The 18692-nt window shown below is 31.9% G+C and overlaps 2 protein-coding genes across 2 annotated transcripts; both read right to left on the bottom strand.

Moving 5' to 3' along the window:
- Window positions 1–1929: 1929 nt before the first annotated feature.
- On the bottom strand, window positions 1930–7526 carry LOC143081764 (neuronal acetylcholine receptor subunit beta-3-like). The gene is made up of 6 exons (XM_076257479.1): window positions 7406–7526; window positions 5632–5777; window positions 5245–5289; window positions 4859–4968; window positions 4143–4660; window positions 1930–2839 (listed from the first exon to the last, which is right to left on the bottom strand). The coding sequence occupies exons 1-6, from the start codon at window positions 7467–7469 to the stop codon at window positions 2436–2438; spliced, it is 1287 nt and encodes a 428-aa protein (XP_076113594.1). The 5' UTR covers window positions 7470–7526; the 3' UTR covers window positions 1930–2435.
- A 5215-nt stretch (window positions 7527–12741) lies between these two features.
- LOC143081765 (neuronal acetylcholine receptor subunit beta-3-like) lies at window positions 12742–18284 on the bottom strand. The gene is made up of 5 exons (XM_076257480.1): window positions 18145–18284; window positions 17262–17306; window positions 15158–15267; window positions 14252–14772; window positions 12742–13337 (listed from the first exon to the last, which is right to left on the bottom strand). The coding sequence occupies exons 1-5, from the start codon at window positions 18277–18279 to the stop codon at window positions 12940–12942; spliced, it is 1209 nt and encodes a 402-aa protein (XP_076113595.1). The 5' UTR covers window positions 18280–18284; the 3' UTR covers window positions 12742–12939.
- Window positions 18285–18692: the final 408 nt, after the last annotated feature.

Here is an 18692-nt window from a genome sequence, read left to right on the forward strand (position 1 = left end):
GTTCTAAGACGACATATTTTCTCACCAAAATGTTCTTTGAGCTCTGACCTTCTAGTCTTTTGAGTCAGTTTTTTGTACTCATACTTCAAAATCAATCAATCACAGTGCTGGATTTTCGGACAATAACAAAATTGCATTATGCCGCAAAATGTTGCATGTGTGAGTTTGCTTGGCGATCTAATACTGAATGTCGTTCAAATGCATTGTTTTCATATTAAGTGATATGAGAATTTTACCACAGAATACTTAAAACACTTTCATTCCTTTATAGGTAAACACAGTAAACTAAAACTAATAAAAAAACATTCATCTGAAGGAAAGAAATCATACTGGTAGCTAAACCACATACCTAAACTAAAGATTAAGGAGAACGAATTATAGCACAGGTAGTGTAAAAAAATATCAGAAGGAAAGGCGTCGTCTGTTCTTCTGTGGCAATCGTCTTGTAAATAGAAAAAGTGGAAATAGAAAAAAGAATCTTTGAAAAGGTAATCCATTCAAACGCGGAATGATAAATTTGTATTCATCTGTGATGAAGATGTGTCATATTTCATCTGTTGATGTCTTTAACATCGGTGTAATAAGCTTAACTTGGCAGTAAGGATGTCTTGGTTCATATCTTTTCTTGTACGCTGACATCATGTATTCAGGAAACTATGATAATCATTATGAAATAGTTATCAAAGGTACAAGGATTATAATTAAATACATCAGACGCTTGTTTTGTCTCACCAGTGACGCTCAGATCAAAATAGTTATAAAGCCGTTATGTTATATCTTATAAAAGTTTGTTTAGTTCATAAAATGGGTTTTAAAAGAGGAAGGCATAATTGGCCACATTAAGGTACAAAGTATGATGAAAAAATAATGTATTAACGTTTTAGAAAATATCCTATATGTACTGGACGTCAGCTAATGAAAAGTAAGTAGAATAAATATATAAAACTGTGCGCTCCCTTTTTAAATAGTCTTTGTTGTATTTGTATGAACCAGGAAAGAAATGTAAATTATAAGAGTTAATTTTGATACGATATTTTATCGATTAAGAATTAGTCAAATTAATGTGAATGCCACCATTTCAGATATTTCTAATGACCAAAAAAAGAGACGCCATATTTGCGCACCAAACTGTTCTTTGAGCTCTGGCCTAGCGGTCATTAAACTTTCGCGCATGATTTTCGTACTCAGACCAAAAATCAACCAATCAAAATACTGGATTTGGTGTTTCGAGCACTAATTTTGTACTCCAAGTTCCGAGTAAATTTTTATGACCGAGGATCCTGGTGTTTTCTAGAAGTTGTCTAATTGGCAATCGTACCATATTTCTGTATTTGATACCTAATGTTATATTGATTAGACCGTTGGTTCTAAGACGACATATTTTCTCACCAAAATGTTCTTTGAGCTCTGACCTTCTAGTCTTTTGAGTCAGTTTTTTGTACTCATACTTCAAAATCAATCAATCACAGTGCTGGATTTCATGTTTTGAGCATGATTTTTTGTGCTCCGAGCACTGAACAAAGTTTTATGACTTCAAGGTCAGGTGTATACTAGAAACTGTCTAATTGGCAAAAGTACCACATCTCTGTATTTGATATCAATGCATAGTAGAAAAGCTTTTTCCATCAAACACGGTCTAATGACCTTCTTGATAAATCCTCTTTTAAAATAGTTTAACGGTCGGTCTGTTATTGACGTTGTAACTTGATACATTTGTACCTACTTTTTTTATTCATAAATATTGAAGGGTAAAACGATATACAATGTAATATCTAATCAACACATTAGAAGATAATGTTGTTTATAAATTGTGTTTTTGTTATCCCTTGAACCGTTATCTCAGAGTTTATATTTTTATCATGTACACATTCTCTCCTGTAATCCCCTTCACGTAAGTGTTGTTATATGACTGTTCAATTTGTATTTTTTAAAAGGGAAGAGAATAAGCATGACGGTTTCCATTGTTTTGAGACTTGATAATGGTAGGAAGTAATTGTGCAATTTCTTATTTTGTTTCAAAATATTAATTGGCTCACCAAGACCCCACAGATTGCTATCCCACAAATAAAGGACGTAACTTCGAAACAAGTTTTATTCAATATGTTTAACGCATGTTCAATGAAAAATCTCATTTTTACACTAATGCTATTGTCTTTATTTCAGAAAGATTTACCTTACTGCCTGTAAGTGAATCCAGTTATATCTATTGAATGAGAGGGAGAATATAATATTAATGCAACACCAAAAAAAAAAAACAACGAAAAAACAAGTGATTCCCCCGATATTAATTAAATCGCATTTTATTGTGCATAAATTCACTATAGTATTAAAGATGTCACAAACTAAAAGTGATACTTAACAAATAGATAATATTAAATCAGTTGTTGTTCCTATTAATATATCCGTCGTTATAGTAAAATAGTATGGCATTACGATTAATATAAATCCGATATCCTACACGTTTCATCATTCATAATCATATAAAGTTCAATATGCCCGTAAATAGTAACTATCAAACAAGAAAGTAAAGTTACCCAACTAAATAACTTAATGGGCCTAAAATATCGCATCAGCTTTCTGTACCCCCACATCTTAAAACGGTCCATAGTCTTGTCAGAGTGCTCTTTAATACCGGTCGTGATATGGTCAGTACAGTTTTGTTGTTCTTCGAACGCAATTTTGTGTTCATTTTTGCATACACCGCCATGTAATTTGGGATGAACAGAATTCAGTCGACATGTGCATCTATCAATGTTTGATTTTCTCTCAAAATAGCTCAGAACAACAGAGCTAAATATTACTATAAGACTGCTACACGTTATCTGTAAAAAGTATTTCCCTGAAACAAAATAGAAAAAAAGACAGTAACTCAATTCTAGCGTCCAATAAACATAAGACATATATGTTTAATTTTTCGTAGAATAAGTAATTGATGGCGATACATTTCGGACAATAACAAAATTGCATTATGCCGCAAAATGTTGCATGTGTGAGTTTGCTTGGCGATCTAATACTGAATGTCGTTCAAATGCATTGTTTTCATATTAAGTGATATGAGAATTTTACCACAGAATACTTAAAACACTTTCATTCCTTTATAGGTAAACACAGTAAACTAAAACTAATAAAAAAAACATTCATCTGAAGGAAAGAAATCATACTGGTAGCTAAACCACATACCTAAACTAAAGATTAAGGAGAACGAATTATAGCACAGGTAGTGTAAAAAAATATCAGAAGGAAAGGCGTCGTCTGTTCTTCTGTGGCAATCGTCTTGTAAATAGAAAAAGTGGAAATAGAAAAAAGAATCTTTGAAAAGGTAATCCATTCAAACGCGGAATGATAAATTTGTATTCATCTGTGATGAAGATGTGTCATATTTCATCTGTTGATGTCTTTAACATCGGTGTAATAAGCTTAACTTGGCAGTAAGGATGTCTTGGTTCATATCTTTTCTTGTACGCTGACATCATGTATTCAGGAAACTATGATAATCATTATGAAATAGTTATCAAAGGTACAAGGATTATAATTAAATACATCAGACGCTTGTTTTGTCTCACCAGTGACGCTCAGATCAAAATAGTTATAAAGCCAAACAATTAAAAATGTGTGCTTTATCGAATAGATTAGGAGCTATCAATCTATATTGTTTGCTTTTTAGATATAGATTAATAAATGGAATGTTCGAAAGGGAACATTTATATCATCAATATTGTCGTATTTTGTTTTAGCTTTTTAGCGATGAGCATTGTCAATTACTATATATATATATATAACTCGTTAACCCAACAATGTTAGACCTGTAAATTTGCTTTTGCAAATTGTTTGTTCTTCCCTCGCCGGGATTCGAACCCATGGAACTGAGATATCGTGACACCAAATCGCCTGCACTGTAGCCGTCCCGCTAGACCACACGAAATAGTTGCCTTCTCTTAAACATAAACAGTACAATTTAATTGCATTTTTTCCTTTCTGTTTATTTCTCATCACAACCGTTTGTTTTTAAAATATTGATGCTAATGTTTGCATATAATCTCTCTTTTTATTTGTATATAAATTTCGATATGACTTCGATTGTCAACTTAAAATAATAATCTTAGAAAGCTAGCAATTTAAAATTGACATTCAAATGTACATACCAACAGCGGTAATACTTTTGGAGTTTTCTGGTAAAACACTACTAACTTGAAGCATCAATACCATAAAAGAAAGGAATATTGTTATTCCAAAACTAAGACGTTCGCCTTCATCTATTGGGATAAGGAAGGATAGAACTGCTAGTATAGATAAGGCAGAGGCCGGAAACACTATGTTGTAGATATAATGTGCAGGCAATCGTTTCAAATATATTTCTAATTTGAGAAATGACGGAAATGATGTGTTCTCTACATTCGTGATCTTCCAAAATGCATGGTCATCTTTGTTTTTATCATATCCGATGGTTGCTACATTGTCGTCCCAGACAAACATTTGCTGTTGACTGACTCCGGTCGACCCAAGAGCTATAGAACATTTTTGGCAATCCGCTGGAAATAATTCGGTATTGGCACTACATATAGTACTAAGCTCTCCAAATGGCAGTGCAAGAATTGTTCCATCGTTCTGAACAAGTACTTGTTCTGCTTGCAGTCCATCAGACAAAAAACTTGATTCTAGCCTGAAATGGGAGTAAGACTTTGTATACGTACTGTTTAATTCAAAAGCATTTGATGCTGTCCAAATGAAAGATAACAAAATATTAATAACTTATTACGATTGTCTTAATTAACAACATTAATACAAATGCACGAACAAACAAGTAAAAGAATGAAATAGTACACATTTGTAAATGTATCTGATAACAAACAAATCTAACCTGTTATAAATTAAGAATTCTGGTGTCCACACCTCTCTTCCTGTTGCAGTAAAATAGGATATTCCATCATATAAAGAGGGATCCCAAACTAAGAATTCGTCTTTCCATTTCTAAAAATAAAAATTGAATTGAATAGAATGTATTACAATACGAATTTCTTTATTTCATAACATTTTCAAGTAGCGCATATTGTTGTTGTTGATGAAAGGTATTATTGTTTTCGTTAAAATCTCCAATTTTTAATGAGACTAGGTTTCACAATCTGGTTATTTTTATTGTCCTTTAAATGTTATTTCGTTTAAACCAGATCTGCTAGGGTAATAATAGCAATGTTAACGTACTGGTATTCAATTGATTAGATTGATTGGTATTACAAAACGACTCACCAATTCAACTGTTATAGTCTGTGTAAGTCTCGCTTCTTTATCTGACTAAAAATATAAGAGAACAAACACCGTTGATATTAGATGGTATTTTGTATAATAGTACAAAAGTAGCAATGCAACATGTACAAGTAAGTTACAAAAAGTTTGCTGAGATGCTTAACACATTCGATCTTATTCAACATACGTGTTCCTTAATGACATTTGTCACCAATATACAATGAGTGGTAAGGTATTCGATATGTATAATTCAATGGGATATAAACATTGTATTTGACAGCGATTTCAAGCTTGATAACAAACGATACTTGCTGCTCCTTGCTTGTAATTAGTAAAACAGCTAACTGGTTTTCTTGTAATTAATGTACTAAATTTAAGTATATATCATACCAGATCTTTTAGTCTTAAAAAATTCCACTTCAAGCTTATCTGAACAGTATCTGTAACATTTCGACGTGGGATAACCTGTGCATTATACGTGGATTCGTTAAATAGGGCACTACGTAATACGATTTCCGGATTAACGTTCTGTAAACCTACAACAGAACGATAAAACTATAAGGAAAACTCACATTGTTTTTTGTTCAGATTTACGTGCTGCTTCCTATTCCCGTGTCAGGATTTGATTTCACAATGCATGGTATTGACGTTGTCTGTTTCGTTTTTTAAGGCCGTCGTGTGATTACCTTAATTAGTATTTGTTTTCTCCCTTGATTGATATCTTCTGACATGATTTATGATAGTTCAATATTGGTAAACTGCCGTTCCATAAATTTTAAACAGAACAAATGTAGTTATTTCGAATAACTGGTAGTGTTTATTCAAGAATTTTTTACGATAGACAATAAACACAACATTTGTTTTTAGATACAATTGATATATTAAAATAAATACATCTTTTTGAATTATCAAATTTTTATTAAAGCACAAGGGTAATATCCAATACAACTGCATTGTCTTTTAAGAGAATTTCAAACTCATATATTAAAAACAAACTGTCAACACCATGGTAAAGCACTGTAATACCTTACGTATTGTACGATTCTCTTAATCAGTTACAATCACAGTACACAACACTCATATTTTTTCACCTTTAATATCAAATCAAACAGACTTAGAAAAATCAAATTACACGTGCTCGCGGTCTATGCTTATCTTTTTTATCTGTATATTGGGTTATATGACTTTCGGTAGTCTTTTGATGTCATCTCGGTGGTGAATTAGATGACGTCTAGACTAAATTATTTACGAAATAGTTATATGCATCATCGAGTCAATTCGTCGGAAATTGCTTATTTTAGACTTTTAATAATTTAGAGTTATATGCCTTAGTATGCTTTTAATAAAATATGAGTACTTGAGTCAAAGAGGCGAATTAGAACATGAATACGACAGCTTCAATCATAATTGTTTTCCTGTACTCAGATTGGCAACTGCTTTACCGTTTATAGTGACCACAGCCATGACTCCTTTCCATAAAAATTTGAAAACCGCAAAACACAAATAAAAAGGAAAAGCTGTGATGATAGAAAGAGTACACAAATATAAAAGAAACAAACTAAAACACAGAAGCACGCACGATTGTTTCAAAGTTTAAATACAAATAGTTTGCATGGACACCACAGTGACTCTTTTATCTCACATATAATTTATCATTAGCTCCATGATTCAGTGTAGTTTGATCGATATAACGAATGAAACATTTTGAATCTATTATACGTTATAAATTGGTATCAAATTGAAAAAAAAAATAAATATACGCCTTTCTTACTCTTCAAATTCTATAACATCACCACAAGAAGCCGTTTTATATGAAGTAAACAGCCGAATTAAGGCATACTTCTTTTGATTCTCATTTAAAAGAAACAAGTGTATGAAACCAATTAAATAAACAATTACAACGTGATGGGTGAACAAACAAATGCATAACGGTTTCGCCAAAAAATATAGTGAAACAACATACAAAATATGATACGAAATAAAATCATTGAAAAATTTACAAGTACACTTTACTTATTTGATGTATTCGAAGCGTTTTCTTCTTCTAAAAATGTGTTTGAAATTCAATACAAGTTTATGTAACTCTAAAACATTTTGCAAACTAACATTTGGTCAAGATATAAAAAAAAATGAAGCGCAACTACAATAAATACGTAATACTTACAAGATATACATTGATAAATAAACGATAAATACGCAACAGTTAATACAGTAACACTAGAAGTCATGTCCTCTTCGATCGTGAATACATGTAAAACAGTGTTGTTATACCTTTTCCGTTTTGTTAATATCTATTGTAATTACTTTGTCCACAAATCAGTCACGTGGATTACCATGTGAATTTTACAGTTATGTTTGCAATGTTTTATAATTCAGTTAAATCAACTTTTCAATACATACTACATTTGCATCCATATACGTTAAATTAACAGTAAATTTGTATTTCCATTAGTTGTATTGACATAATTCTTAATAGACACATTAGTGGAACACTTTCATCGATGAAGTAAAAGTAATATAATATACAGACTTAAAATTGTCGACATTGAATTCAGTTAAAACATTTCAAATTAAGTACATTCATGTTCTCTAACAGTAAGAAAATACCTTCATATCTGGAAAAAGACTCGATCTATAAACATGATAAAGTTATTTTTCAAACTTTCCTTTAATAAATTATTAAGTCACTGAGGTAAAATGGGGACGATGAAATACGATGGGCACACAAAAGTGCGATGGTCCTTTCGCTTAAGGGTGATGATATTCACGACGCGTGATAGCTAGTTTACAACTACAAATGTTCAATTATTATGAGAATGCGTTATTTTTAATGAGGAATTATTTAAATACAAGTTAAAACAATGTTCTCCAGTTGCAGTAATAACCTATCACATGTGTTGCTATCGTTTACAGAAGCCGGATACATTTGTCGCAAACGATAATTTTCTAAAGATTTTACACTAAAAACAAAATAACAAACTTCATCTGCATATGGGAAATACATTTCCCAACTCATTAGGTATTCATAAGCTTGCATTTGTTGATCAGACTTTGTAAAACGTCACCAGTGTTTAAGCAGAAAGTTATTGAACCAGGGTTACCTCAAATAACATCTTGTCCTTTTAAAAGAAAAGTTAATAGGAATATACCAAGATCTTGTTGAAAAATACATTCTGAATCATCTTTACAAATAATACACGATGGTCTTTAAGTATAGACACAAGGTACTGACATTGTTTGTCATCGTTAATGCGAGTAAATGTGTTCTTTCGTTCATGTTCACACTATATAGACTTCATCGCTAGTTTGTTTTCCTTGCATACACAGTCCATGGAAGAAGCGAATCGATAAAAACTTTTCTTATATCACATAGCGATATTGTCTTATATCAATTGTTAATATGCAGACATTCCATGATGAAAATGTAGTTAGAAGTAAACGTTTACGTCCGTGTAAAATTTACAGTGCTGTTCTTTTCTCTTATATACATAAATATACAAATGCTATTAGTTCTAATATCAATGCGATACTTTTAAAATATAGCGTTGTTTTTGTTATATCAATATTAGTGATTGTTAGTATTAATATTTGACTGCTGTACCCATATTTTGACAATTTTACCTGTTATGTCTGTTTTGTTCACGCATCGTTGTAAATATGACAGAATTTGATGAGCCTGTCATACACGTGAGAGATTTAGCGCGCTATAAAACCAGATTCAATCCGCCATTTTCAAAATTTGAAAATGCCAGTTAGTTTAAACATATTTATTTATAGTGGATCGGGAAACAAGTTTTGCAACTTATATTAATCCCTTTCTACTTTGCGGGTGCGAGTGCTGCCTTGTAGGCGGCATTAGCCTACTTTTTTCGAAATCTACAAGGGTGTCTTTAACGTGCAAGAGATATGGATCTCTCTTAACACGGGTCAGCCATTTATCGTCCCCTTTCGACGGACTATCATTGTGTCCTCAAGACCATACTCGCAAATGGTGTCAAGGGAGAGCCGAAAATTGAGTTCCTAAAATTTTCATCCCGAACGGGAATCGTACCAGAAACCTTTGCGTTAGTAGTCCAATGCACTTACCACTACACCACGGCTCTCTTGAAAATGCAAGTACCGATGGGGTTTAATAAACAATGTCGTAATCAAATGGCTAAGTATCAAAATTATTGCTCACATATAAACATTTAGCAAATTTTATAATGAACGCACCGTAATAATATATATCTGATATGCTCGCAACGAATGCACGCATGGAAGACTTTCTTTATTGATGACAATGAAACTAATGTGTGACAAAGATGAATCATGCTGTCCTCGTTCAGATTTATTCGACAAAATCTTACCTGTACTTTTGAATCTCCTTTTTTTATACACATTAGACCGTTGGTTTTCCTGTTTCAATGGTTCAACACTAGTATTTTTTTGGTTCTTATATAGCGTGGTGTTCGCTGTGAGCCAAGGCTCCGTGTTTAAGGCCCTACTTTGATCTATAACGGTTTACTTGAAACAAATTATTACTTTGATGGAAAGTTGTCTCATTCGAACTCATGCACCATCTTCTTATATCTATAAATCTTTAAAATTTCCCCTTACAAATAACTGCTTTCCAGTCCTCCAAAAACGTCATTTGGGTGCTTAATCTTTTGTAAAGTGCAATATGAACTAGCACACTTCTAAAGTTTTAACGGTAACGATGGTACAAGCACGATTACGTCAATCCAAATACCAAAAAAAAAAACAGCACTGAACGATCTTAATTTATAAATATAGAAAAGATATATACACATTTCTAACGTCAACAGAAATTTACATCTTATTTATTTGTTTTCTAAACATTTAATTAGTATTCATTGAAGAAATGAATTTATGACAAGCGATACGTATTGTTATTTTGCACTAAGAAATGTTCGCGTATTTATATGATCGGTTACCAGTCAAAAACGAAAGTCAAATCTATGTGGCAACAATACATCGGAATGCCCTCACGGTCATCGCGATGTAAAACAGCCTCCACGCGGCGAGCTGATTATGTTAATAGAGATATCGATTTACCAACGTGAAAAGTCTTTGATATCCAAAAAGAACTGTTTTCCTTCTCAATATTTTTTGTCTATGTTAATAATAAATACATTTTCTGTTTGACAAGATTTTTGATTTTCGTTGTATCTGAAGTTGTTCAATTTATAGTCTGAGGCATATATATATAGTCGGGACATCAGCATTTGTACATTTTAATTTGTTTGGAATATTTATTTTACCATTTGAATATTCATTGTAATTTGGAGCTGTATTGGATTGGATTGTTTGAATGAATGTTTTTTTGTTTTGTTTTAAGTAATGATATTTTTTGTCTATTTCGATATTACCCATGTGGATACGCTATAGCAGTGTGACCTCAAGGGCGGATCCAGCCGTTTTCCAAAAGGGGGGGTTTCAACCGTATGTCCCTATTCAAATGCATTGATCGGACCCGGAGCCGGTCATGAACTCAGTTTGTGAATTATGTTTGCGGTTCTCTTGACATGCATTGTGACGTGTCATCGTATTCATTTTATATTAGAAAACTTTAGCAGTTATATTAGAAAAGTATAGCATTCATAATTTTTTTTTATATTAAAATAAACATCGCTATGATATAAGACAAACATCGCATTGATTTAATACAATATAGCAGTATCTTTGACTCATAGGTGATTTTGGCTTAGTAAACAATTGAATTCATCTCGATTGCATTCCACTAAATTTGCTACATGATATTTATTGAATGAGTACATCTACAAATGATAAATCGTGCATTTATGTTTCATTTATTCAACAATTCAATTTTCTCGTTTAAATATACCTTGCTTGTTATTACATAAAATAATTCATGGAAATGTCGTGTTAAATGTCACCCTGTTTTAAGAAAAGAGTCATTACTTTATACCGAGAAATCTGCCTTTCTTCGTACAAATGCTAATATTCGTCTGAAATTTCCCACAATGCAACTCGTTGATATAAGACAATATCGCTCGTTGATATAAGAAAAGTTTATATCGATTCGGTTCTTCCATAGACTGATACAAGCAATTTACAGAGTCATCAATAATGAAATAAAATGACACTAGATGCTTTCACAATGGTTGATTCGAGCGCCACTGAAAAATCATATGCGTCTGGCGTAACATATTATCAACCTGGTATTTTTGGTGAGGTTTTAAAATCTCAATCATGAATTGTTTGGTCAATACATTAAAATAAAGGTCTGTGTCGCAACGATATGTTTTTGCAGTCTTAGATCTTCTTCACCAAAACTGTCGTCTAATTTGTACATTGTAATATATTAATTGTGTTTTTGTTTTGTATTCGTCGAAATTATGTATAGTGTGTTATTGATATTGAACGCTTTAATTTCAATTAGGAACAGAGATGATAAGGATCAAACAATATAACTTTGTGGATAGTTGTCTCATTGGCAATCATACCACATCTTCTTTTTCATAACTAGATAAAAAAAAAAGACAGATGATCAATACATACGTTTAATTTAATTTATATTTTAAAAGTATTTTTAAAGAAAAAGTAGTATTCTAATTTCTGCACTTATTTAAGTCATTTTCCAAATTTAAAATATTTTCGATTCTCATTCCAGTGTGTAGAAATTCCCGGTATTTATAATTATAGTATCCTAGTATATATCTATGTAATACATTTGTTAGTTGTTATTGCTTTGTATCGATGTTATAAGTCAAACCCTTTTCAACTAAATGTGGTGTGCACTGTGCAACCACTGTCCACAATACGAATGTGTCCCTTGTCAATGTACCTTTTATCCATTTGATGTCGTTGTTGTTGTGCTATTCACATGTATCGTGTTCGTTTTTCGTTTCTTGTTTTGTACGAAATAAAGTTATCATCTTTCTGTTTTTCTGTTTCCTATTTGTAATTTCGGGATTGTTATAGTTGTGAAACAAGCATAAGTTTTGATCATTGTTGAAGTGCATATACTAGTTACTAATGTTTACGTATTTTTTTGCTGTTTTTTATGGATGTTCTATTGGCAATACAACCATATCTTATTACTTTTTTTATTTTTGTAATCCATTTTCGTTGTGACATCGATATGTTTATCTAGATATTATCAATATTTTTTTGACGTACAGCTTCCTTCAGGTGTTTTTATAGTGGTTTTACCTCTCTTCGTGATAGGTTGAACAAGTGACAATTTACCACTCTCGTTTTGACGAAACGCAAATCAAAGTGAGCACTCATCAATAAATATCGCAGGAACCTTAAACTTCAGTTTTTATTGGATATGGGTTACGCTTGTACCATGCGTGTTCAGTTATTAAAGAAAAGAATGTAAACATTTAAAATTGAAATAAGAGAACGACCAAGTTAAATCATTTCAGAACTCGAATCAACCAACAAAAAATGCTTCTATACAGGAAAAAGGCTGATCTACAAGTTTAATTGATAAAAGGTTGTAAATCAAATATGAAAAATAAACCCAAATCCATGATCACTAATTTGAGAACAAATGCTTCGTCAACTGATTCCTTTTTAAAAGAATGGAAATAAACTACAAAAAAAAATGCACGATAAACAGCTCATGTTATATAGTAGGACATCAAGTTTATGCTCACATGGAGACTGAAGAAGTTTATCTTGAACATTGAATATTGCACTACTGGAACTCATTTTCTGCTTTTTCTATTCCACATCAGAGCATGTACTTGTATTCATGACATTCAACAGCTCAACATGTGCAGATACTGTAGTTATAAAGCAGGCGAGTAAAGTAACCCAATCAAATATTGGTAGAGGTCTAAAATATTTCCTCAGCCTTTTATATGCAATAATCTTCCATTTATTTCTTGCGTTATCGTGTTGCTGTAATGTTTCCGGTTTGGTATCGCCTGTATCTACTTGTTGGTTGTTCAAAGCAATGACTTGATCTCTTTTGCAGAAACTGTCATCTGAAGTGGGTTGAATAGAAGTCGGTGGACATGTATATTTCGGAATTTCTGATCTACTGCCAACATAACTTAAAACAACAGAATTGAAAACAGCTACAAAGCTGCTGCAAGTCAACTGTAAAAAGTATTTACCTGAAACAGATTAAAAATATTAGGTACGTAATGATCTTATGTCTTGTATTGGTATGTAGATGTTGATGTGCAAATAAGTGTGTTCAAATGTGTGTAGTTAAAAAAAAATTTGCATATGCATATGTGTCTCTATCAGTTAAAAAGGATAAATGTTTAATCCGTCTCGCATACGATTTTTGACCACTAAATTGTATTTCTTAAATTTTTCCTGCTAGCTAATAAATAAACGACCCATATTTAGATTTTTTGTGACGCAAAATAGTAATTGAAATGCTATTAAAGGTAATTAAACATTTATATTAAGTTAGATATCATTTTTTATTTTGTTGATAGATAGGTATTTTAACTGTTGACGGATAGTATTGCAATTCTGTTTACATTTAAGTAGGCATTTAGCAATACTTCAGATCTGTTGTTCATCTTTATTTGAGGTATTCACAAAAACCGGCGTGATTTGAAGTAGGGATAACTTATTGTAAACGAGATGTTACTAAAAGTTTGGTTTACCTGTATTGCTTTTCTTCTTTTCATGTAAAAAAGAAGATGTGGCATGATTGCCATTGAGACAACTTTCAACAAGAGACCAAAATGACACAATAATTAACAGCTCTAGGTCACCGTACGGCCTTCAACAATGAGCAAAGCTCATACCGCATAGTCAGCTTTAACAGGCCCCGACATGACGATATGATACAATTCAAACGAGAAAACTAATGGCCTCATTTATATTTACAAATTGTATTTCGGGTTAACTTCCCCAATTCAATGTACATCTTATTGACTTATATTGTAGACAGATATGATATATTTTTGTTGCTATAAAACATTTTTTTTATTTTTACGATATTTTGGATATGATGTATACTTAAGCAGATCAAGTTTTAGTAGACTTTGAAATTGAAAAATAAACCTACCTACAGCGGAAACGCTTTTGGAGTTTTCTGGTAAAATACTGCTTACTTGCAGCATCAAGACCATAAACGATAGAAAAATCGTCATTCCAAAACCAAGACGTTCACCTTCTTCTATCGGAATAAAGAACGCTAAAACAGCAAGTATAGATAGTGCAGATGCAGGGATAACAATGTTGTAAATGTAATGTGCAGGTAACCTCAGCAAATAGATATGAATTTCAGCAAAAGACGCAACGATAGGCAATTTCTCTAAACGCCAGATTTCCCAGAACGCATGACTATCTATATCATCGTCAAATCCAGTTAACGATTCATTTTCGTCCCAAACGAATATATGTTGTTGGCTGACAGCAGACGCTCCGATAATTATGTTACATTTCGTACAATCGGCAGGAAATGATGCTGTATCAGCGTTGCATATAGTGCTCAGTTCCCCATAAGGTTGAGCGTTAATTGTTCCATCGTATTTGACAAGAACTTTTTCAGCTTGAAGTCCATCTGATAAAAAGCTTGATTCAAGTCTGAAAAAAAAATGGTTAGAATTTAGAATAGATGTATATAAGTTTACCTATACATAATGCATTTGCAAAGATGTATTTATTAAATTTACCTAAACAATATGCATTGCAAATTATTATATAAGAGTAAAAAAATTTCTGTGTATAATTTGGATACAAGAATAAATTATTGAAAAATGATTAATCGTATTCAGTAAGCGTTTATTAAAAAGAGGATTTAAAATGTTCAATATAATAAAAAGAAAGAACAAAACGTGTTGGTAAATTGTGTGTCAGTTTACCTTTTATAAATAAATAAATAAATCATAGATATTTAAAATAGAACTAACTGGCAATAAATAAATAAACACAAGTATAATGATGTAAATGATAAAATTAATTGTCAAACCGATTAAATATTGTTAAATCAGGTGTCCAAACTTCCTGCCCTGATGCTGTCAAGTATGATTTTCCTCCGTATAAAGAGGGGTCCCAAACTAAATAGTCATCTTTCCATTTCTATAACAAAAAGAAATAAAACAAAAAATCATGATTTTTTTAAAACATATTCAATAAACCCGTTCAGTAATTATTAGTCTTCAGGCGCGTAGCGACCCGTACGCAAAAACGCAGTTGCGTACACATCGAAAATTTGACAAAAATAAAAATATGGTAAATCTAGTAAGAATAAAACTTAAGTAATAGAATTAATTATAAAGTGTTATAAAAATATGTTAATAGTCATTTTGTAACTATATTCCGTTCCGGAAACTAGTTTTCTCTTTACATTTTCGGGACCAGCATCGTGATTGTGCTGCTGATGCAAACAATTAAAATAGCTGAGTCCTCGGGGTTTCAGAATACAATAAGTGCGTCTACTATGCCTCCTTACCCTGACATCTTTTCTGAAGATTTCAAAATGACTGATGAAATAAAACGTGATGTTCTATTAAGGGTAATATTTTTGCAACCTATATTCGCCGTTTTTTTTTTTTTTTGACAATCAACGTGTTTTTTACTTTTTTATTTTATGTTCGGTCATGCAAGATGGGTGCCTCGTTCATTTAATTATAGGTGTCTCGAGATTTAAAGTCCTTATTCTCCATGTGCAAAATTTAAGTGCTTGTTTTCCTTGCTTTGTAAAAATAAAAGACTCGATTTTGGAAATTGATAAAAAGAACTCAGATTTAATTTGAAGCTTTTCCTTGTAGATTTTGGGACTTCAAAAGTATTTATATACAAATGTATAGTTAAAGGTTTCCAAACTATGATGTTATAAACAAGGATTTATACCCAGGAATCTTTAAAATACTTAACATATATGCATGTATGTCGGTCTGGACGGCAACGATAGAACAATCTTTCAGTACCATGGAACGACTAAAGTAATACAATGAAATCCATTCGTTTATCTGGGCTTGTTCTATTGAACATATACCACGAAAAACAAATTTCAACAGACACGGTTTTGGATAACTGGAAAGGAAATGGTCATTGACTTTCAGAACTAACTTTGAGAATTAAAAGCTAAAAAAATACCCTTTAAGGCTTAGAAATTTGGATTTTCTCAGTGAATGTATAGTGGGTTGAGACTGATTAGGTAGCCGAATTAAAATATATGGTGGTGGCACTATATATTTTAATTGTTACCTAATATATAAATAAGCGTTACCCACTACACATTAGTAGTTTTTTTTCTCTAATTTTTTTTTTTCAAATTTAATTATTTTCAAAAGTTAACTTGTTACTCATGAAAATTAGATTTCTGTGAGGTCATTTTCAGTCCCAGGAAATCGCGAGAATGCAGGATTTTGCACCATTTACTCTAGAGCTTCTGGGGACCTTGAGCGGCCTCCAGACCCCTCACCGTATGACTTCTTTCCCCGGCATTGCGTATACATCATTTTGGCCTAGCTACGCCCCTGGTCTTGCTTTAAACATGATAATGATTTTATTTTCATTAATAGATTATTATTTCCGACTTTTCCTAAAAAAAAACGGGGAACAATTGTCGTTCGATTGTCATGTATATATTTGCAATTACTAACACTATATCTACACATTTATACATTTCACGAGAAATGGATATCTGTTTACATATTTGTGAAACATCTAATAATACAAAGAACACACTGTAAATAACTGCATGTCACATTATCAATATGATAAGGGCCAGTATTTAAGCATATCATTTCATAGCACCTGTTATAACCAGATTCTGATGAATTAATTCCGGAAATGGTCTTAACGTTTGTGATATTTTCATTATTGGTCTTAAATTGGGTTTTATGCCTGTCTTTGATATATATTTTTTTTCTTTGGTATTTGTAGATTTTCTAATGATTAACTTGTTTTTACTGGCTTATTGTTTCGGTGACTACTCAAAACGTTTCCAAATTCACTTTAATGCATATAATAATTAATGTGTTAACTGTGCACATGAAGATGTATGTACTTCTTTTATCCGATATAACATGTATATGTTGTAATGATTGATTTAATAAATGTCGTACCAAATCCATTCCAATAGTTTGGGAGAGTCGTGATTCCTTTTCGAACTGAAAAAGAATAAATGTATGATGTATATATAAACTAAGAAAGCTATATCATAAAATTAAAAAATATCAATGGGTTTCTCGACATTAACTAATTTCCAAATTTCTGTTAGGTATATTTACAATATTCGACAGTTAAAAATACCAAAGGAACATTCAAACCAAAAAGTCGTAAAATAACCTGACAACACCATGGCTGAAAAAACAAAGTGACAAACAGACAAACAATAGTACACAAAACAGAACATAGAAAACAAAAGACTGTGCAACATGAACTCCACAATAAAATGGTTGTGATCTCAAGTAATTTTCAAGGTAAGCAGACCAGTCACCACATGTGGCAAGGGTACCCGTTGTGTTATTTATGTAAGTACAAACCCTGTGAAAACCTAACATATATTCAGTCAATTGAGTATTGCAGAACCCTATTATCGTAGTAATCATCCGCTTGAAATTCTCGATTAGTACTCAGTCCAGTTAGGCAAAATTGGATATAGATTGATGAGACACATGGAAGCACTTCTTTTCTCACAAAGCACAAAAAACCTAAACTACGAAACAAAACCCTAAAAGATTAAATATAAAAAAGATGTGGTATTATTGCCAATGAGACAACTCCCCACGAGAGATCAAAATGACACAGAAATTAACAACTATATGTCACCGTATTAAGCTTGTTTAATGTATATTAGCCACTGGTTATACAGTTGCAGCTACAAAATTAACAGAGAATAATAATTTACTGTTTGTACTTATCATTTTGCAATAGCATTTACTTATCATTGTTAGTGGGTTGAATCAAACATTCAAAAGTAAGCCAGGTTTAAAAGATAAAACATACCAGTCCTTCTAGTCTTATAAAATTCCACTTCATGACAATTTCTATATTTTCCGTAACGTTCCTCCGTGGAATAATCTGGGAACTATATCTGGACTCGTTAAAAAGGACATTTCTCAGCATGAGCTCATGGTTCATTGTTTCTAAACCTAAAAAAAATATAGATCAGGGTTAAAAGCGAAAAAACGATAAAAAAAGACAATTATTATCTTATAAAACACAACAGAGGTAATAAGAATGAGCAACACGAACTCCATCATAAATCGGGATTAATTGCAGGTACTCGGGGAAGGTAATAGTGCGGTGACTGAAGGCAGATTTTTTTTTAATTTAATCTCCCCACCGAACACACAACTATATAATATATCATTGGAAAGAGGAAATCGTGTACTATAATAATATGCCTGTCGTCAGGACTTTATATGGTCACATTTTTTTTAAAATTGAGGTCTAAGGTCATATGTAAAAATCTGTGAAAATTTTGGAGGGTTTCAATTTTGACATTTTTTTCTATTTCTAAACTCTACCTAAATACGAATGATACTGTTTTT

This window comes from Mytilus galloprovincialis, chromosome 7 (genome assembly GCF_965363235.1).
Source record: "Mytilus galloprovincialis chromosome 7, xbMytGall1.hap1.1, whole genome shotgun sequence".
In the NCBI taxonomy this organism is placed as follows: domain Eukaryota; kingdom Metazoa; phylum Mollusca; class Bivalvia; order Mytilida; family Mytilidae; genus Mytilus; species Mytilus galloprovincialis.